The 22,176-nt window shown below is 44.2% G+C and overlaps 1 protein-coding gene across 4 annotated transcripts in view; it reads left to right on the forward strand.

Moving 5' to 3' along the window:
* The window catches only part of GNA14 (G protein subunit alpha 14), a 217,136-nt gene that overhangs the window by 187,306 nt on the left and 7,654 nt on the right, over nt 1-22,176 (forward strand). For all 4 annotated transcript variants that reach the window (XM_003407309.4, XM_064291208.1, XM_023544738.2 and 1 more), the window contains exons 3-4: nt 12,170-12,324; nt 20,856-20,984. In XM_003407309.4, the coding sequence (XP_003407357.1) occupies nt 12,170-12,324; nt 20,856-20,984 (284 nt within the window). The remainder of the gene's footprint in view (nt 1-12,169; nt 12,325-20,855; nt 20,985-22,176) is intronic.

The following is a 22,176-nucleotide window of genomic DNA, read 5'->3' on the forward strand; positions in this document are numbered from 1 at the left end:
AACAACGATAAACTGTTAACCGAGAACCATGCAGGGAAGAGAATTCTGGGAAATGCAGTTATGGTTTAGCCAAGTTGACGCAGTATGAGGCCAACACATTTCATCTCTCGATTGGATTATTAACACTCATTATAACTGCAGGTGTTTGTGCCAAAATCATTTGTCACAGGAACCTTTGAAAAGAGTCTTTTAGTGAAACCCACTGAAATTTTTGACTGATAGGAAAAGATTAGTAACGTGGCCTTTCATGCCAGCACTGTCTGGCTAGTGAATTCTATTATTTATTCATTTTTTGTTGAAGAAAGGCTGAGGAGAAAAAGGAGGACAAGAATTGAAGGATAAATAAAGTTGCAGGTAAAGATTCAACCCATGTTTGGATTAGAAAAGCCTAGTTTCCATTCTGAGTGAGGTGCATAATTGCCTTCATGAAAAACTTCGATGGCTCTAGGTCAGTGTTTAAATGTTGAAATGCCTGTGGACTGAGTAGGCTGAGCTAGTGGCAAGGGTGGCTAATTGAGAGTGCCCTCTGCTTTAGCCAGGAGTAGCTAAAGAAGCTGGAAACTGAGTGAAAGCTGCTAGAAATAGAACTACCACGTGATGCAGCAATTCCACTCCTACGCATATACCCAAGAGACTTAAAAGCAGGCCTCAAACAGAGGCTTGTACACTAATGTTCATTGCACCACTATTCACAATAGCGAAAAGGTGGAAACAGCCCAAATGTTCATCAAGAGATGAATGGATAAACAAAATGTGGTATATCCAGACAATGGAATGGTCTTTAGCTGTAAAATTACATTCTGATGTGTACTAACACATGGATAAGCCTTGAAAACATTATGCTGAGTGAAATAAGTTAGACATAAAAGACATATATTGTCTCATCCCACTTAAGAAATACCTGGAATAGGCAGATGCATGGAGACAGAAGTTTATTAGTGATTACCAGGGACTGGCAGGAGGGGGCAGTAGGGAGTACTGAGTTTCTGTTTGGGGTGACGTAAAATATGTTGGAAATGGATCATCGTGGTGATGGTAGCACAACATGACGAATGTAATTAACGTCACTGAATTGCACACTTAAAAATGGTAAAAATGGCAAGTTTTTTGTTATATATACATATGTCATAATAAAATAATAAAAAAACTATAAGCTAAAAAAAAGCTGGAAAACCAAATTTTTATGTAAAATCTTAATAAGCAAATGGTTAGTTTATAAATATTCCAAATATGCTTGGGGACAAGTATATTCTACAGTTATTTTGAGTGCAGGATTCTGTATGTGCCCATAAGGTCAAATTTGCAGATCATATTGTCCATATCTTCGCTGATTTTTTGGGGGGGGTGGGGGTCTGCATTTCTGTCAGTTAGAGAGCTATGTTATATATAAATCTCTCACAATATTCCACATTTGTCTCTTTTTCCTTTGAGATCTGTCAAAGTTTGCCTTATGTATTTTGAGCCTTTGTTGTTAGTTGCAAAGAGCCCTGGTGGTACAGTGGTTAAAGTGCTCGGCTGCTACCTGAAAGGTTGGCAGTTTCAAACCCAGTAGCCGCTCCGAGGGAGAAAGATGTGGCAGTCGACTTCCATAAAGATTTACAGCCTGGGAAACCCTGTGGGCCAGGTCTACTCTATAGGGTCGCTATGAGTTAGTATCAACTTGAGAACAGTGGCTTTTTATTGTAAGTTGCGTAAAAATGAATGTCTTTCTGAACCTGTTTGTATTTTGAAATATCACTATCTCCGGTTATGCTTTTTACCTAAAAGTCTACTTTCACAGCAACAGAGTAACTACAGCTGCTTTGGGGCTAATGTTTGCGTGTTGTATCTTTTTCCATGTTTTTACTTGTCACCTTTTTTTTTTGTCTCTTGGAGTTGTCTTGTCTTCTCATGCTGGGTTTTTGTTTGTTTTTTAATTGTGGTACAATATATATAACAAAAAGTTTGTCATTTTGACCATTTTGTAGTATATAGTTCAGTGACATTAATTACGTTTAAGTAAGTCTACTACCATTATGCCTGGTTATTTTTGATGGCACACTGGACACATATTAAAAAAAAATTTTTTTTTGACTGGGAAGCCAGCACAACTTGTATAAGGCAAGGTCATGGAAGCTCCATAGACACATCCAAACTCCCTGAGGGACCGAATTACTGCACTGAGGGCTGTGGGGACCATGGTCTTGGGGAACATCTAGCTCAATTGGCATAACATAGTTTATAAAGAAAATGTTCTACTTTCTACTTTGGTGAGTAGCGTCTGCGGTCTTAAAAGCCTGTGAGCCGCCATCTAAGATACTTCACTGGTCTCACCCTATTGGGAGCAAGGAAGAATGAGGAAGACTAAAGACATAAGAGGAAGATTAGTTCAAAGGACTAATGGACCACAAGTACTACAACCTCCACCAGTCTGAGTCCAGTACAACTAGATGGTAGCCGACTACTACCACCGACTGCTTTGACAAGGATCACAACAGAGGGTCCCAGACAGAGCTGGAGGAAAATGTAGAACAAAATTCTAACTCACAAAAACAGACCAGACTTATTGGCCTGATGGAGACTGGAGAAACCCTGGGAATAAGGCCCCTGGACATCATTTTAGCTCAGGAATGAAGTCACTCTTGAGGTTCACACTTCAGCCAAAGATTAGCCAGACCCATAAAACAAAATGAGACTAAAAGGGCACACCAGCCCAGGGACAAAGACGAGAAGGCAGGAGGGGTCAGGAAAGCTGGTAATAGGGAACCCAAGTTCGAGAAGGGAGAGTGTTGACATGTTGTGGGGTTGGTAACCAATGTTGTAAAACAATATGTGTATGAACTGTTTAATGAGAAACTGGTTTGTTCTGTAAACCTTCATCTAAAGTACAATAATAATAATAAAAAAAAATCCCCCCCCCCCAAAATAATAATAATTTGAGGGCAAGAAAGCCTTATTTTTTTTTCCGAGGAGGAGATTCCTTTTCTGCTGCCAGGTGCCTGGGAGCACTCAGTTTATGAGATTGAGATCATTTTAAGATGAGACTGGCTTGCAGCTCCCTCTACTTTTGGAGATCCCAACCTAGAGCCAGAGAGTTCATAAGAGGCTTTTGCTCTTGCCAGTCCTTAAACTTAAATCCCTGTCACTCGAGCCCTGTGATGTGGAAAAAGAAGCTGCTCAGCCTCTCGACTGCCTCTTCCAGAATAGACTGAAACCCCAGGACAAAGTCATACAAATGCTGAGCTCAACTCCTTGGGTGCCATCCTCTCCTATCTTCTGGCCCAGCAATTATTTACTATCTTGTTAGCTTTCTGGAGCCCAGGTGGTGCAGTGGTTAAGAGCTTGACTGCTAACCAAAAGGTCGGCAGTTCAAATCCACCAGCTGCTCCTTGGAAACCCTATGGGACAGTTCTTCTATGAGTCGTTTTGAGTAGGAATCTGCTTGATGGCAACAGGTGTGGTTTGGTCTTGGTTTGTTAGCAGTCTAACACAGCGAAACTTGTGAAAGCCAGAACTCAATGGGACTGCCTTGTTTTTCCAGGTCTCGCAGGTTTCCCACCTTTGACAGGGTGCAGTCTTATCATTTTCCTATCACTGTCTATTAGTGGAAAATATTTGCATTTTCCATCTCTGACAGGTTTCTGCCGTACACCGGTTCCAGATTTCACAGGTTTTACTCTGCTTTCAAGCATATTTTTAAAAAATATTTTGTCTACCATTCCTAGTTGTCATTATCAGGAGAATTAATTCAAGTGTCCTTGTTCTTGTCAGAAGTAGAAGTTTCTCATTTATTCTCTACAGGAAGAACTTTTTTCTGACATTTTCTTTATAATGGAATGTTTGAGATGTTTTAAAAGCTGATGGAGCTTGACGTTTTACTACATAATTTTTGCTTCATAGAATATGAAGTACATTTCTGGATCTTGATGTGTTTGTTAAATCAAGTAGAGATGATTGTACAGAAGTCAGAAATAATATGTTATAGGGAACTTTCATTTTTTTAATCATATACTTTAATCTCGTCTCTTCTCATAAAGCTTATGAGGTTTATAGGCAGTACATATCAGAGTTGTTGTTGTTAGTTGCCATCAAGTCGATTTTGACTCACGGTAATCCCATGTGTGCAGCGTAGAACTGCTCCATAGAGTTTTGCCAAAGTTGGAAACAAAGAAGAATCGGTAGTTGGAAAATATGGCCTTGGTGATAGAAACAACACCAGATATTGCTTCATAGAGTTTTGCAAGACCAATGACTTCTTCATTGCAAATACCTTTTTTCAACAACATAAATGCTGACTGTACATGTGGACCTCACTAGATGGAATACACAGGAATCAAATCGACTACATCTGTGGAAACAGGCAATGGAAGAGCTCAATATCACCAGTGAGAAGAAGGCCAGGGGCCAACTGTGGAACAGACCATCAATTGCTCATATGCAAGTTCAAGTTGAAGTTGAAGAAAATTAGAACAAATCCCCCAGAGCCAAAGTATGACCTTGAGTATATCTCACCTGAATTTAGAGACCATCTCAAAAATAGATTTGATGCATTGAACACTAATGACCTAAGACCAAATAAGTTGTAGAATAACATCAAGGACATCATGAACGAAGAAAGCAAGAGGTCACTAAAATGACAGGAAAGAAAGAAAAGACCAAAATGGATGTCAGAAGAGACTCCGAAAGTTGCTTTTGAACGTAGAGTAGCTAAAGCAAAAGGAAGAAACGCTGAACAGAAGATTTCAAAGGGAGGCTTCAGAAGACAAAGTACAGTATTATAATGACATGTGCAAAGACCTTGTCTTAGTTATCTAGTGCTGCTATAGCAGAAATACCACAAGCGAATGGCTTTAACAAAGAAAAATTTATTCTCTCACTGTCTACGAGGCTAGGAGTCCAAATCAGGCTGTCAGCTCCAGGAGGAGGCTTTCTCTCTCTATTGGCTCTAGGGGAAAAATGTAGAACAAAATTCTAACTCAAAAAAAAAAAAAACAGACTTACTGGCCTGACGGAGACTGGAGAAACCCCGAGAGTATGGCCTCTGGACACCTTTTTAGCTCAGTAATGAAGTCACTCCTGAGGTTCACCCCTTGTCATGAATTTTCCCTGGTTGAGGAACTTCTCAGTGCAGGGACCCTGGTTCCAAAGGATGGAGTCTTCTCCTGGCACTGTCTTGATTGTATGAGGCACCCCAGTATCTGCTCTCTTCTCTCTTTTATATCTCAAAAGAAATTGACTTAAGACACAGACTAATCTTGTAGATTGAGTCCTGACTCATTAACATAACTGCCACCAATCCGAACTCATTAACATCATAGAGGTAGGCTTCACAACACTTGGGAAAATCATATCAGATGACAATCACACAATACTGGGAATCATGGCCTAGCCAAGTTGACACACATTTTAGGGGGACACAATTCAATCCATAACAGTCCTGGAGATAGAAAACCAAAGGGAAGAACACTCTTGGCGTTTCTCAAGCTGAAAGAACTGAAATAAAAACTCAAGCCTTGAGTTGGAGTATTGAAGGATTCTACAGGGAAGCGTCAAAAGAAGATGGAAGGAATACAAAGAGTCATTGTACCAAAAGGAACTGGTCAGTGTTCAACTATTTCAGGAAGTAACATATGATGAAGAACCAACGGTACAGAAAGGAGAGGTCCAAGCTGCACTTCAGGCATTGGCAAAAAACAAGGCTCCAGGAACTGACAGAATACCAACTGAGATGCACTGCTGGAAGTGCTCACTTGTCTATGCCACGAAATTTAGAAGACAGCCACCTGGCCAACCAACTGGAAGAGATCCATATTTGTACCCATTCCAAAGAAAGGTGATCCAACAGAATGCAGAAATTATTGAACAGTATCTTTAATATCACCAAACCAAAAAACCAAACCCAGTGCTGTTGAGTCGATTCCGACTCATAGCAACCCTATAGGACAGAGTAGAACTGCCCCATAGAGTTTCCAAGGAGTGCCTGGCGGATTCGAACTGCCGACCCTTTGGTTAGCAGCCATAGCACTTAACCACTGTGCCACCAGGGTTTCCATTAATATTACACATAAGTAAAATTTTGCTAAAGATCATTCAAAAGTGGTTGCAGCAGTACATCGACAGGGAACTGCCAGAAATTCAAGCCGGATTCAGAAGGCATCATTGCCGATGTCAGATGGATCTTTGCTGAAAGGAGAAAATACCAGAAAGATGTTTACCTGTGTTTTATTGACTATGCAAATGCGTTTAACTGGATTATAACAAGTTATGGATAGCACGTTGAAGAATGGGAACTCCAGAACACTTAATTGTGCTCCTTAGGAACCTGTACATAGACCAGAAAAAGGGGATACTGCTTGGCTTAAAGTCAGGAAAGATGTGTGTCAGGACTGTATTCTTTCACCACCATACTTATTCACTCTGTATGCTGAGCAAATAATTCTAGAAGCTGGATTATATGAAGAAGGGCAAAGCATCAGGATTGGAGGAAGACTCGTTAACAACCTGAGATATGCAGGTAACACAATCTTGCTTGCTGAAAGTGAAGAGGACTTGAAGCACTTACTAGTAAGGTCAAAGACTACAGCCTCGATATGGATTGCATCTCAACATAAAGAAAACAAAAATCCTCACAGCTGCACCAATCAGCAACATCATCATAAACAGAGAAAATACTGAAGTTGTAAAGGATTTCATTTTCCTTGAATACACAGTCAACGCCCATGGAAGCAGCAGTCAGGAAATCAAACGATGTATTGCATTGGGCAAATCTGCTGCAAAAGACCTCTTTAAAGTGTTAAAAAGCAAAGATGTCACTTTAAAGACTAAGGTGTGCCTGACCCAAGCCATGGTGTTTTCAGTCACCTCATATAAATGTGAAAGCTGGACAATGAATAAAGAAGACTGAAGAAGAATTGATGCCTTTGAATTATGGTGTTTGCGAAGAACATTAAATGTACCATGGACTGTCAGAAGAATGAACAAATCTGCCTTGGGAGAAATACAGCCAGAATGTTCATCAGTAGCAAGAATGGCAAGACTCCGTCTTGCATACTTTGGACATGTTATCAGAAGGGACCAATCCCTAGAGAAGGACATCATGCTTGGTAAAGTGGTTGTTGTTAGGTGCTGTCAAGCCGCTTCTGACTCATAGCAGCCCTAAAGGACGGAATAGAACTTCCCCGTAGGGTTTCCAAGGAGCAGCTGGTGGATTTGAACTGCCAACCTTTTGTTTAGCAGCCAAGCTCTTAACCACTAAGCCACCAGGGTTCCTAGTGAAGTAGAAGGGCAGTGAAAAAGAGAAAGACACTCAACGAAATGGATTGACACAGTCTATGCTGCAATGGATTCAAGTATAACAGTTGTGAGGATGGTGAAAGACCGGGCAGTATTTCATTCTGTTGTACTTAGGATCACTATTAGTTGGCACTGACTCGACGGCACCTAATAACAACACAGGGTTTTCAAGGCTGTGTCTTTTCAGGAGCAGATCTCTAGGCCTGTCTTCTGAGGTTCCTGTGGGTGAGTTCAAACCACCAACCTTTCAGCTATTAGTCAAGAGCTTAACTTTCTGTACCTTCCAGGGCCTATATATAAGACTAGACACTTGAAATATTATTAAATTAAATTAAGTTATTAAATCAAGTTTTAACATCTATAATATGTTCATGTACATAATTTTTAATGAAAATGCTTAGCTATCTGACAGAAGAATAAAAACTCTGGCTCCCTGACAATGGGGGAGAAGTTTTCTCTAGTCACTGCGTAAGTGGGGTTTGGAGAAGAAGGTTTTGCCTGGCCCCTCCCCCCGTCCCTCCCTCTCTGTGCTGTCGCCCGCCCCGCCACCCTCCTCACAGTCCTGGAGCGTGAGCAGTGTCAGAGGCGCCCCCTGGCGAGGATCCAGTGAGCTGGCTGCTGGCCGGGCTCTCCTGGCCTGTGGGGCTCGCAGGGACTGCCACAGGGCAGCCACGTCCATGCGGGAAGCCGCCAAGGCACCCCTGCATAAGCAGCTCCTTTTATGTCACCCTGGGAATTTCTGAGAGAAACACATGCACAACATCTGCTTTCTGTGTTTCCCCTTCAAAGCAGTGAAAATGGTGGTTTGTTTGAGAAAGAAAAAGAGGAAAAGCCAGTTATTAGCTCAGTGTTTGCGAACCTGGTCATGTTTCTGCTGAGTTTGCTCCTATAGTGTTTACTCTCTTGTGATTTTTTTCTTCTTTTCTTTTCAATTAAACAAACACTTTCAACTCAATAGACTCCTCTAGCCTGGACCTCTCCTGTGAACTGCAGACTTGCTCACACACTGTTTCCTGGATGTCACACGCAGCACATCCCCGGCCAAGTGGTGATATTGTCCCCAAACCTGATCCTCTTCCAACTGTTCTTCCCTTTTCCCTGAGCGGAAGAAGCCAGCCTTAAATGACACAGCACTTCCCGCACATTGTTTAATAGGCCCCTTGCTCTTAGAGTCCCTAGCTGACACAACTGTTTTGTGATCAGCTGCTAACCTGAAGGTTGGCAGTTCAAGCCCGCCCAGCAGCATTGCAGGAGAAAGTCCAGGTGATCTGCTTCTGTAAAATAGTACAGCTAAGAAAAATCCTATGGAGCACTTCTACTCTGTAACACCTGGGGTCGCCATGAGTCAGAATTGACCTGACGGCAACAAGTTTGGGTCTGGGTTCGGTTTTTACTCCTAGAAAGGGGGCTTGAATATGGCCATCAAAATGTCCATGCACTTGTGTTGGATGGCATGACATGAAATTATTTAGCCAAGCCAGAGGAAAATAGGCACAAAAACCTGCTCTTTCTATGCACAGACATTGTTAATGGTGTTAAGAAGTCACTCATCTCATACTTCAGTAAGAAAATTTATTTTTTTTAAAAAGGTAGTAGAAGCCCTCTTTTGAGAGAGTTTGCATTGCGCTGTGAGAAGAGAGAGAAATGGCTGTGACATCCTGATAACTACCACAGCGCTAACTCTCAATTGTTAGGTGGTATTTTTTTTATTTATCCAGTAGGTTCCGACTCATAGCGACCCTATAGGACATAGTAGAACTGCCCCATAGGGTTTCCAGGGAGCGGCTGGTGGATTCAAACTACCGACCTTTTGATTAGCAGCTAAGCTCTTAACCACTGCACCACCAGGGCTCCCTAACTCTCAAAAGTTGAGCTAAATTTTCATAATTAAGTTTAGGAGGGCAGTATAAGAGGCCTGTGCCACAAAAAGCCAGGGTGCTGACTGCCACCAGGGGCAGAGCCAGAAAGACAAGTTGGCCACGATGTACCAACAAGTGTCTTGCTCCTGCCCTCTAGCCCCTTTGTGTTCCTGCTGGGCCCTGTACAGACTTCCACTATCCTACTTGAGCATTTGTTTGCTATTATTTTCTTGGGATTTTCTGTCTGTCAGATAGATACATGTTATACACGCAACAGATGTTCACTAAAGGCATACATCCTTGCTGTTGCCGTGTGCCGTTGAGTCGATTCTGACTCATAGTGACCCTATAGGACAGAGTAGAACTGCCCCATAGGGTTCCCAAGGAGTGGCTGGTGCATTTGAACTGCTGACCTTTTGGTTAGCAGTTTAGGCTCTTAACCACTTCACCACAGATGTCCTGCACACATCCTTAGAGGACACCTATTATTTGCCAGGCACTGTGCTAGGTTCTGAAACCCTGGTGGCATAGTGGCTAAGAGCTACGGCTGCTAACCAAAAGGTTGGCAGTTTGAATCCACCAGTCACTCCTTGGAAACCCTGTGGGGCAGTTCTACTTTGTCCTGTAGGGTCGCTATGAGTTGGAATCAACTCGATGGCAGTGAGTTTGATTTGGTTGGGTTCTAGGTGGTACAATGGTTAAGAGCTAATGCTGTCCTGTAGGGTTGCTATGGGTCAAAATTGACTCCATGGCAATGGGTTTGGTCTTTTTTTTTTTTTTTTGGTGTTAGATTTTGGGGGCCTGGTGGTTCAGTGATTAAGAACTAAGGCTGCTAACCAAAAGGTTTGCAGTTTGAATCCACCAGCCACTCTTTGGAAACCCTGTGGGGCAGTTCTTCTCTGTTCTATGGGGTCACTATGAGTCGGAATCAACTCGACAGCAACAGGTTCTGAGATACTAGGACAAATAAGATCGTGACCTCCTCCCCTTGAGGTACTTCCTGACTTACCAGGATGACAGAGAGGAAAACAGATGTTTTAATTTCAGAGGTTAGAGCTAAATGATTTAATTTTGGAGGAGGGAGGGGGGCTAGAGAAGGAGGGGAGTGAGAGAGAGCCCTTCTGCTCCACACAAGCCCTGTCCAGCTTCTCCATTCATTATTCTCTCTGGCTAAGAATAGGGCAGATGATACAAAACGTGCCACTGGGGTGGGCTTACAAGTCATGGTTTAAGGACCGTCAAGGTCACCTGTTTTTGCCAGCAAGAAATATTTATTAGGTATTTGCTATGATTAGACTAGCTCAGCCTTCCTTTGGATGATATTTTCTACAAATGACTATGCTGCTGAGACCAGGAACTTGTTGGGGTCCCTAAAAGTCCCACTTCCCTACTTGGAATTCAGAGTTCTGATTTCTGGTCCAGGGTACTTCCCACTAACTCATCCTGACTCTACCTTGTTTGAGCTCCCTGCCCCCAGCATCCCACAGTCTAGGGGTAGAGTTGATATTCACCCTGTGACAGATGTGGGCAAAGTCATGCTAACTTCATCACAGCCCTTGGTTTTGCCCTTGGCCATGAGAATGTGTAAGGCCCCCCTTTCTCCAGCTTCCTCTTCGACAATTATGGGATGAACAATACAGAATGAGAGCAGCTTTTCAGTGGGTACCATATGCGCTTGAGGAGACCCCAGCTGTCAGGCGTTGCCGTGCTGACTCAAAGCTCCAGTGATCCGCCAGCCCCACCATGGCGTGACCGCTGTGAGATGGGGGAAGATGGGAGAGAAGAGGTGGATCCCGGTCTCTCTGGCCAGGAGTTGCTTGTCTGCAGCAACTGGCAGCCAAGGAAGGGAGGCGGAGTCTCTGGGGCCAACGCATGGAAAAGTGGTGGATTCCTGCCAGCCTGATCCTTTTCGTTTTCTAAAGTTTGGAAAGATTTCTGGCCTTGTGCTAGATTTCCATTGATTAAATGAGATAACATATGTAATGCCCTTGACACATAGTATGTGGCCAGTAAATGGTAACTGCTGTAATACTGATAATTACAGTAATAATGATCGTAACAAGTACTGTAATAAGAGAACAATAGAGCATTAATTATTTAATAACCATAAAAACCCATTGCTGTCGAGTCAGTTCCAACTCATAGCAACCCTACAGGACAGAGTAGAAAACTGCCCCCATGGGGTTTCCAAGGAGTGCCTGGTGGATTTGAACTGCTGACCTTTTGGTTAGCAGCCGTGGCACTTAACCACTATGCCACCAGGGTTTCCTTAATAACCATGGCAATAATAAATATAGTAATATTATAGTAATCAGAGACATATGGTGGGGCTTGGGGAGAGGGTGCAGTGGGATGGGTCTGCCCCATAGGAGAAGGTCTTTGATCAGTAACACATGATAATAAAAGCAGGCTGACTTTTAGTTGGTGTTATTATTGATTAGTGTTTTTCAATTCTCTAAAGACATTGTGGAAACCCTGGTGGCGTAGTGGTTAAGTGCTACGGCTGCTAACCAAGAGTCGGCAGTTAGAATCTGCCAGGTGCTCCTTGGAAACTCTATGGGGGCAGTTCTACTCTGTCCTTTAGGGTCACCATGAGTCGCAATCGACTCTACGGCAGTGGGTTTTTTTTTTTTTTATTGCCGGCACGGGGGTGGGGGTGGGCGTGGGGGGAGTTAGGCTGCTTCTACCACCCAACTCTTTGTAGGCCCTGATGATAATGGTTACTTTCAAATTGCTCTGTTGTCTACTCAGACATTCAAATGACTAGCATGTTAATAAGGATGTCGTTTGTTGGTATAGGTGATGGTTCAGGGTTTCTCTATCGTAGGACTGGGCCTTGAACACTGGTGAAACGGGCCCAGGGCACCATGGGGACAGAGGCCACAGGTCTCAGGGTGTGGTCTGAGTGGAGCAGCCCCTCCGAGGGCACCTGCCACACACCGGCACCTGGAGTCATCCTCCTGGACCAAGGGACCCAGTCACAGATGAGGTGGGTTCCTTCCCTTTGCCTAATGGAACGTTCTCTTTTCTTCGAGCAGGAAAATGCCCAGATCATCAAAGAAGTGGAGGTGGACAAGGTGTCAGCGTTATCCAGGGCCCAGGTAGAGGCCATCAAGCAGCTGTGGCAGGACCCCGGAATCCAGGAGTGCTATGACCGCAGGAGGGAGTACCAGCTTTCGGACTCTGCCAAGTAGTGAGTACAGAGCCTGGCCGCTGCCCAGACGGCTTTTGGGCAAGTGCAGCCAGCCTTCAAAGGAGCTCCTCTCTGGGCAGCCAGGGAAGCCACCCTTTGAAGAACTGGCACCATCTCCCTCTTGCCCTTCTGTGTCCCCCTCTTCCTTCTTGGTGCCCCTCTTGTAGTTGTTGTTAGGTGCTGTCGAGTTGGCTCCCAACTCATGGGAACCCCATGAGCGACAGGACTAAATGCTGCCCGGTCCTGTGTCATCCCCATGGTTGGTGGTGACAATGTTCTGTTGTGACTCAAAGGGTTTTTATTGGCTGATTTTCAGAAGTAGATTGGCAGGCCTTTCTTCCTAGTCTGTCTTAGTCTGGAAGCCCCACTGAAACTTATTCAGCATCAGAGTAATACGCAAGCTTCCACTGACAGACAGTGGTGACTGCACATGACATGCATTGGCCGGGAATTGAACCTGGGTCTCCTGCATGGAAGGCGGGAGTTCTGCGTACCACCTCCTAAACCCTCTATCAACCCATGGACCCCCAGATCCCTCCTCTTGCAGACACCCACCTTTCCTCACTGTGTTCTAAGACTGTCGTTTTCACGGACGGGCTCAAATTTGGTCTTCTTCAGTGGGATTGATCCCAGTTGAGTTGCTAAAATGATCCGATTTAAACAGGGAGTGCACCTGCTCCTGGCTGCCACCTCTCTCCTCTGTCTGGCTTCCTGGTCAGAAGACTGAGGTCCACTTGTTCTAAAACCAGAGTTTAGAACAGCAGCAACGCAATAGGCTTGTCAGCTGGTGAGCTGCTTCTGCCCTCTAGTGGGCATTGTGGGTATCTGCGGCCCAGCACGTAAAGGAAGCCCAGTCCACAACTGCTTGGTTTTGTGTGTGTGTGTGTGTGTGTGTGTGTGTGTGTGTGTTTTAAGCTACCCATAGAGTCAGCCTCTGAAGGAAACGAAACGCTGCCTAGTCCTGCACCACCCCCAGGATCAGACTGTTGTGATCCCTAGGGTTTTCATTGGCTGATTTTTGGAAGTAGATCGCCAGGCCTTTCTAAGTCCATCTTAGTCTGGAAGCTCTCCTGAAACCTGTTCACCGTCAAAGCAACACGCAAGCCTACACTGACAGATGGATGGTGGCCGCACACGAGGTGGATTTGCTGGGAATCAAACCCGGGTCTCCTGCATGGAAGATGAAAATTCTACCACCAAGCCACCAATGTCCCTCTGCTAGGGCCTACACACTATGTTTTGGATGCATAAAGCTCTAGTTTTCAATCATTAATCCCTTCATGCAAACTATCCCACAGAAATCACAGAATTTCATTTTCTTAAGAATGTCCCAAGGTAATAACTCTGTCAGCCAAGTACTGGGTACACAGTTTGATCACGCATGGTCCTGCCTTGAGGAGTCAGTGATCCCTACTTCTGCTGCTCGGCCGTCTCCCTTGCCCCATACCACTGTCCATCCTCTGGGGGCTCTGCAATCCTTTCCCCAGACCCATCCCTGGCCTTCAGCCAGCCCTCTGAGCTGGCTTTGGCCAGGTGGTTCACCCCGTTGTCTGTACTAGGCAATGGAGAGAAGGGGAAACCGGAAATATTACCTTCTGCTGTTTCACTGGCCTTCCTTTGGTGATTGTCCCTGGGTGAGTGTTTGATGTCATTATTCCTGGTTTGCCAAGCTGATCTGACTACAGGAAGGCAAGAGTACATCAAGGCAGGACAAGAAACATAAAAGAAGGCACTGATAAGATGTTGGGCCAGCACTATTATAAGAACTTGAGAAATAGTTTAAACTGAGAAGCAAACACTCTTTTGTGGTTACAAGAGGGGGGAGGGAGGGAGGGTGGCAGAGGTGTATTCACTAATTAGGTAGTAGATAAGAACTACTTTAGGTGAAGGGAAAGACAACACACAATACAGGGGAGGCCAGCACAACTGGACCAAACCAAAAGCAAAGAAGTTTCCTGAATAAACTGAATGTTTCAAAGGCCAGTATAGCAGGGGCAGGGGTTTGGGGACCATGGTTTCAGGGGACATCTAAGTCAATTGGCATAATAAAATCTATTAAGAAAACATTCTGCATCCCACTTTGAAGAGTGGCATCTGGGGTCTTAAACGCTAGCAAGCGGCCATCTAGAATGCATCAATTAGTCTCAAGCCACCTGGATCAAAGGAGAATGAAGAACACCAAGGACACAAGGTGATTACGAGCCCAAGAGACAGAAAGGGCCACATGAACCAGAGACTGTATCATCCTGAGACCAGAAGAACTAGATGGTGCCCAGCTACAACCGATGACTGCCCTGATAGGGAACACAACAGAGAACCCCTGAGGGAGCAGGAGATCAGTGGGATGCAGACCCCAAATTCTCATAAGACCAGACATAATGGTCTGACTGAGACTAGAGGGACCCCAGCGGTCATGGTCCCCAGATCTTCTGTTTGCCCAGGACAGGAACCATTCCTGAAGCCAACTCTTAAGACATGGATTGGACTGGACAATAGGTTGGAGAGGGATGCTGGTGAGGCATGAGCTTCTTGGATCAGGTGGACACTTGAGACTATGTTGGCATCTCCTGCCTGGAGGGGAGATGAGAGGGTGGAGGGGGTTAGAAGCTGGTGAAGTGGACACGAAAAGAGAGAGTGGAGGGAGGGAGCAGGCTGTCTCATTAGGGGGAGAGTGATTGGGAGTATGTAGCAAGGTGTATGTAAGTTTTTGTGTGAGAGACTGACTTGATTTGTAAACTTTCACTTAAGAAAAAAAATTAAAGCACAATAAAAATTATTAAAAAAAAAAAAAAAAAAGATGGGTCAGCATAGAAAAGAGATGGAAGGAAATGTCCGAAGGAGGAGCCTTTGAAAGTCCATACGTCAGAGTCGGCCAAGGCATTTGCCCCTTTGCTAGCCTTCCCTGAGGCAGCCTGGTACTATTTGCTTCTGTGAAGGTTCTGGGGACTGGCTGGGCTTTTGATGTGGACTCACTTGGAAAATACCCACCAGAGCTGCTGTAGGAGTCAATGCCTTGAAAACTGGGCTAGAGCCTTGAGAGGGATGTGGAGAGTGGCTGGGGTGGTGGACAGAAGTGGAACAGAAAAAATGGTAGAACCCGTTCAATTGTGCAGCCTTCTGAACTGGCAGGATATCAGGCACTTGTGCTTTCCTCGTCTAGGTCAGTGGTTCTCAACAGGAGGTGATTTTGCCCTGTCCCCTACCCTTGGGACATTTGTCAGTGTCTGGGGACTTCTTGTCATCACAACTGGGTAGGTGCTACTGACATCTAGTGGATAGAGGGCAGAGATGCTGCTGAACGTCCTACAATGCACAGGACAGCCACAACAGTGGAGAATTGTTGTTTTAGGTGCCGTTGGGTCGGGTCCAACTCATAGTGACCCTATAGGACAGAGTAGAACTGCCCCATAGGGTTTCCAAGGAGTGGCTGGTGGATTTGAACTGCTGACTTTTTTGGTTAGAAGCCGAGCTGTACCACCAGGGCAACACAACAGAATTATCTATCCCAAAATGTCACTCCACTGAGTCGAGGAACCCTGGTCTAAGTAACTCAGAGTGCTATGAGGCACCTTAAAGGTTCAAAAGTAGAAAGACTTAGAACACATCTACTTGAATCTGCAGGCATACTTAACACATAGAGGCTTACATGTGGGTTTTAGGTGGCCTTGCCTCCAGTGCAAGCCTATGGCTCCCAGTTTCCAATTCCAATGAGTTATCTCTTTACAAAGAGGCAAGCAAGGAAAAGATGGGCGAGATAGAGGCGGATAACGGGAGATGGAAGCTGGAGCTCAGCGAAGGAAGAATTTTTTAGGTTGATGTGAGTCTGCTGGTAGAAAGGGAGGATGTGGTGAAGAGGGGTGATTTTTCTGCAACCATCTCTCTACCTCAGCAAAATACAAAAAACAAAAAAAAATCAACCAGTTGTTGCCCTATCAATTCTGACTCATGGTGACCCCATGTGTGTCAGAGTAGAACTGTGCTTCACAGGGTTTTCAATATGATTTTCTGGAAGTCAATCTCCAGGTCTTTCTTCCGAGGCTCCTCAGGGTAGAATTGAATCTCTAACCTTTTGGTTAGCAGCTGAGCATGTTAACCATTCGCACCACCCAGGGACTCCTTCTACTTCAGCAGCATCTTTTAAATTCTTCTAACCACCACAGCCAACATCAGACCTCCGTTGCCTGGACTGTCCCAGACAGCTCCACACAGCCTCTCTGTTCCAATTTTTCTAGAGTTCCTGCAGCAGCATGCCTCCTTCCCAAGGACAGCTTTGTGTTCCTCTTTCCTTAGCATTGTCAATTGTCTCCCAGACAATTAAGTAGAAGCCTCACCCCACTTCTCTGTGGCACCTCCAGATTGACACAGCCAACTTTTCTAGACTTACCTGCTGCCCATGTCCATCCTCTCTTGTACCCAAAGCTCCAGTGTAGCCACCCTGCCTGCTCTCCCTCAACAACCCCCCAGTTTTCAGTCCCATCTCCTGGTCTGTGTTTTCAGTCCCATCTCCAGCCTGCAAAGCCCATCTCACAACTTGACCTCCAGAAATATAGGACTTCCTCAAGTCTCATTTCAAATGTGACGTTCTCACAGTAGCTGCTCCCATCTATATTCCTGACCCACATGTTAGTGGAGGTCACACAGAGCACATGTTGTCATGGGCCCCTGGAGTTTTGCACAAGTTCCAGGGGGTATTACAACTCCACCCCTCTCTTTTCATTCATAGAAGGAAATTAGAAAGCAAATGTGTGAGAGAAATATTGCAGGGAGAACCTTAAACCCGCTCTCTTTGATATTTAAAAAATTTATACCTTCTAGTACAAGTAATGGAAACCCTGGTGGTGTAGTGGTTAAGAGCTACGGCTGCTAACCAAACAGTTGGCAGTTTGAATCCACCAGGTGTTCCTTGGAAACCTTATAGGGCAGTTCTACTCTGTCCTACAGGGTCGCTATGAGTCGGAATCGACTCTATAGCAACAGGTTTCGTTTTTAGCACAAGTTAACAAATCACTTTTTTAAAAAAATTGTTTTATTGTGGTAAAAATATATACACCTACTTCTTATCAACTATCTTATTATGGACATTTTGTATTTACTACAGTAGTAAAAAATCTACAGACTATTTTGCGCATTAACGATGTATGTCTGGCAGTAACAAACACTAAGATGTGAGGTGAGAGTAACGCTGGCTGTGATGGTTAAGCTTATGTGTCAGCTTGGCTGGGCCATGATTCTCAGTGGTTTGGCAGCTATGTAATGATGTAGTCATCCTCCATTTTGTGATCTGATGTGGTCATCCTCCATTTTCCCATAATGCCAATTTTCACATAATGACCTGGTGTTTGGAACCTAACCATGTCAATAAGTGAGGAGTGGGTGTATAGCAAAACATTTGCCAATTCAACATTTTTTCCTATGTACAATTCAATGACATCTGTGACGTTCATAGAAACCCTGGTGGCATAGTGGTAAAGTGCTACAGCTGCTAACCTAAAGGTTGGCAGTTCGAATCCACCAGGCACTCCTTGGAAACCCTGTGGGGCTGTTCTACTCTGTCCTATAGGGTCGCTATGAGTCGGTATCAACTTGATGGCAGTGGGTGGTGGTGGTGGTGGTGGTGGTGACGTTCATCATGTTGTGCAATATCATCACTATTCATTTCCAAATTATTCCACCACATCAGCAGAAGCTCAGTGCTCCCTAAGTTAGGATCCCCCCACTTCCTCCCACCTCTGGTAACCACTAATAAACTTTGGTCTGTATGCATTTGTCTGTTTCATATAAGTGGGAGCATATAATATTTGTCCTTTTATGACTTACTTCTTTCACTCAACATAATGTTTTCAAGGTTCATTCATGTGTCAGGACTTCATTTCTCTTTATGGCTGAGTAATATTTCATTGTATGTATGTACCACATTTTTGTTTATCCATTCATCTATTGATGGACACTTTGTCGTTTTCACCTTTTGGCTATTGTGAAGAGTTCTGCAGTGAACATTTGTGTACAAGTTTCTGTTTGTGTTTCTCCTTTGAATTCTTTAGGGTATACACCTAGAATTGGGATTGCTGAGGCACATGGTAGTTCTATGACAAATCGCTTTTGATACACCTAACATAATTATGGACACCAATGATGGCGATGCTGTAGTGGAGAATGGCAGGTGAAATGTGGAAGAGCATGAGAGAACCTGAGTCAAAAGATGTATCATACTTGAGACTAGCTTATGTGTTTATGAGCTGTCCCTCTAACTGCAACCTGAGCCCCGCAAAGGCAGGAACTCTGCCTGCCTTGCTCACTGCTGCTTTCCTATTATCTAGAACACGGTTTTGTAAATAAAGTTTTATTGGAACACAGCCACACCCATTTGTATTATTTATGGCTGCTTTTGAGCTACAGTCAACGGCAGAGCTGAGTCATTGTTACAGACTGGCCCACAAATTGAAAATATTTACTCTCTGGCCCTTTGCAGAAAACATTTGCTGACCCTTGCTGTAGAATAATGCCTCACACATAAGGCTAATTCTTAAATTGTTTTACCTACCTGTTGGTTTCCTGCTGTGTCCCTTTCTATCTTTAAGCAAATCAATTTACCCTCTGTGAGACTTGGTTCTCTTAAATATAATAGAAGGTTGGTGATGACTATTTTCAGGGTGGTTCGGGGGATATTGATAATGTATGTAAAGTGCCTGGCAGGATCGGGTGGTGGTATTATCATACTCACCTTAGGTTGTTGCCTAGGTATTCATTTCCTCCTTTCATTCTCTTACAATAGCATGAGCTTTTGGAGGGCAGGTTTCTGGTTGTGTGTATCCTGGTCCCCTGCTCTGCCCAACTCAGCGCTTTCCACATGAGACACACTAAGTGAATGCTGCTTGAGCCAAACTGAAAATAAAAAGCACTGCTCTGCTAGTAATGTCTGCTTATAAGGCCATTCTGCCATCATTTAAAAAGTATTTGTTGAGTGTCTGCTACGTACCTGGTGCTGTGGTATGAGTTACAGATTCAACCAAAAATAGACGTGCTTTGCCATTAGGGAATGTACAGTCTGGTGGGGTGAGATAGGTACAAATCAAATAATCACATATGTCAAAGTAATGCACCACCGTGATGAGCTCTGGGGCAGGAATGGGAAGCTGGGGGAGGGTGTTGCAGTAGGAACTGGCCCTCAAGAAAGGGCCATTGATGGAATCAGTGAATCTGTGCCGGGCGGGGGGGGGGGGGGTCACTGTGAGTTGGAGTGACTTCCCTTTACTAGGGAGTCCTGAGGCAGTACAAATGGTTGGTGCATTTGGCTGCTAATTCAAAGGGGGTTCAAGTCCAGCCAGTGGTGCCTTGAAAAAAAAGGCCTGGAAATCTACTTCCTAAAAAATTAGCTGTTGAAAACCCTATGGAGCAGAGTTCTACTCCGACACACATGGGGTCGCCACAAGTTGAAATCAACTCACCAGCAACTGGTTTTCCCTTTAGTAGGATGGACATATCTCCCTTTTCTAAAAGGAAACTTGCCTTTTCTTCTCTCAGCTTCTTGAGCCCAGGGCTGCCTGGTGACAAGGGTTTGCCTAGTGGCCTCGTGGCTTCCTTTCAGCGCCTGGTGTCAGGGTGGCCCCAGGTGGACTTAGGATGTGTCATACCTGTGCCAGGAGAAAACAGGGCAAGCAACTCCCCATTGTTTGCCAGGGTCTGAGATAAAGTTATTTTTCTCTAAAATGCCTTTTTTGTAAAGTAGGCCTTAAAGTTTAAAATAAAACCAAAACAAGTGATATATTTTAAGCTCAGGGCCAAAAATACATGTTTTAAGTACATGGCTAAAAATAATCCAAGACAGGGTTTGGGTTATTTTATTTCCCAGTGTCTTTAACAGGATAACTTTCTTTGTGGTGGTTGTTATTTTTAAACAATTTCCCATTTGCCTGTTTTATGCCTGTCTGTTATCTTGGAGGAAACCCTGGCGGCGTAGTGGTTAAGAGCTATGGCTGCTAATCAAAATGTCAGCAGTTGGAAGCCACCAGATGCTCCTTGGAAACTCTACTCTGTCCTCTAGGGTCCCTAAAAGTCAGAATCGACTCCACCACAAGGGGTTTTTTGATTTATCTTGGAAACTCGAACTCATTGAGCAGAAGCTTTACAGAACAGCGTCCACATTATGTAACGTTCTTGGATGAGGGTGCTTGGCAGGGAGAAGGGCTTCTGGAGGGAGGGGAACAAATGGGAAGTCAGAGGCAGCCATCGCCAACACCCTATTCCAGCCCCCCCATCTCCCTCATGGACCATATAGATTGTGATCCGGCCCAGTTTAGAACCAGGAGGAAGCCATGGGAAGACCTGCAGATTTCCCAGAAGCCTCACGACAGTGCTTCTGCTCCATGTTCTCTTCAGAGCAATCTCAGGAGGGGTGGAGGGGCCTGGTCCGGAGCTGGCTCTCAGAAAGGGCTATGGATGGGCTCAGTCAATCTGCGTGGGGGTCACTGTGAGCTAGGGCCGACTTCTCTTTCGTAGAACAGACATTTCTCCCTTCTCTCTCTGCGTCCCAGTTACCTGACTGACATCGACCGAATCGCCATGCCGTCGTTTGTCCCGACGCAGCAAGATGTGCTTCGGGTCCGAGTGCCCACAACTGGCATCATCGAGTATCCCTTTGACTTGGAAAACATCATATTTCGGTAAGGCAGTCAGGCCCAACATGGCCCATTCAGAACTTGTCTACCCAGGCTTGGAAATTCTCAAATGGGTTTTTTTCCACCCCAGCAATTGCTTTTTTAAAAAACATTTATTGTGGTAAAATATATATAAGAAAACATTTGTCATTTTAACCATTTTTGAGTGCACAATCCATTGCGTTTGATTATGTTCACCGCTATCTGTTTCCCAAATGGATATTTAAGTGGCTGTGTTATTCCTCTATAGGGCTTATGTGTTTTAGGGGAGATGGCCCTCTCAGTCTCAGGCTATCTGGTATTGTGGTGGCTCTCAAGTCCTAAAATGGAGAGGAACTCGCCTTTCTGTTACCCTTAGAGAAGAAGAGTCTCCTTATGTGTGTCCGGAATAATTACTATATGTAAAACACACACACACCCACACACACACATGTACTTCTGTAACCTGCAATTGATTTGACTACTAATGTCTTTTCTCTAAGAAAGGAATAACATTTCTATTCCCTCTACTTCTTTCTCCAAGATTTTTCTTCCTTAAAAAAAAAAAAAACCTAAAAATTGATACAAAAATGCATATTAAAATTACGTTATATGTATTCATAAACTATTTCAAGCTATGTACAAATATGAGTTTCCACTTAAAATTATAGGAAGTACCTTTAGGATAACCTAAGTAAATTGTCACTACATTTAATAGCAAATAATAATTTATATCATATCATATATCATATTATAGTATCACTATGAGTAGGAATTGACTTGATGGCACTGGGTTTGGGTATTATATTTTATATTATATTAATTATATTATATTATATATACATAGGTCCCTATGAGTTGGAATCGACTCCACAGCAATGGGTTTGGTTTTTTTTTTTTTAATATATGGGGTTGCAAACTTCAAAGCACATTTTTCCATCATTTCCCTTGTTCCTCCTATCAGTATTATCACAGGCACATTTCTAGCTGAGACAACAAGAGTCTGGTCCTCCCATGTCCAGGTTCTGTCTGTACCCCCCATTACACCTTAGTGTACTGAAGAATTGTGGGGTTGGAGGAACCCTCCAAGATCTGCAGGTCAGGTGGCTGGCTGGGGAACCCTGGTGGCTCATGGGTTTGGGGGTGGGGGGCTGGTGAATCCAAGATCTTCAGGTCAGGCAGCAGGTTGGAGACTTCTACAGGCTTACGTCCCAAGAAC

Source organism: Loxodonta africana, chromosome 9 (assembly GCF_030014295.1).
Source record: "Loxodonta africana isolate mLoxAfr1 chromosome 9, mLoxAfr1.hap2, whole genome shotgun sequence".
Lineage (NCBI taxonomy): Eukaryota > Metazoa > Chordata > Mammalia > Proboscidea > Elephantidae > Loxodonta > Loxodonta africana.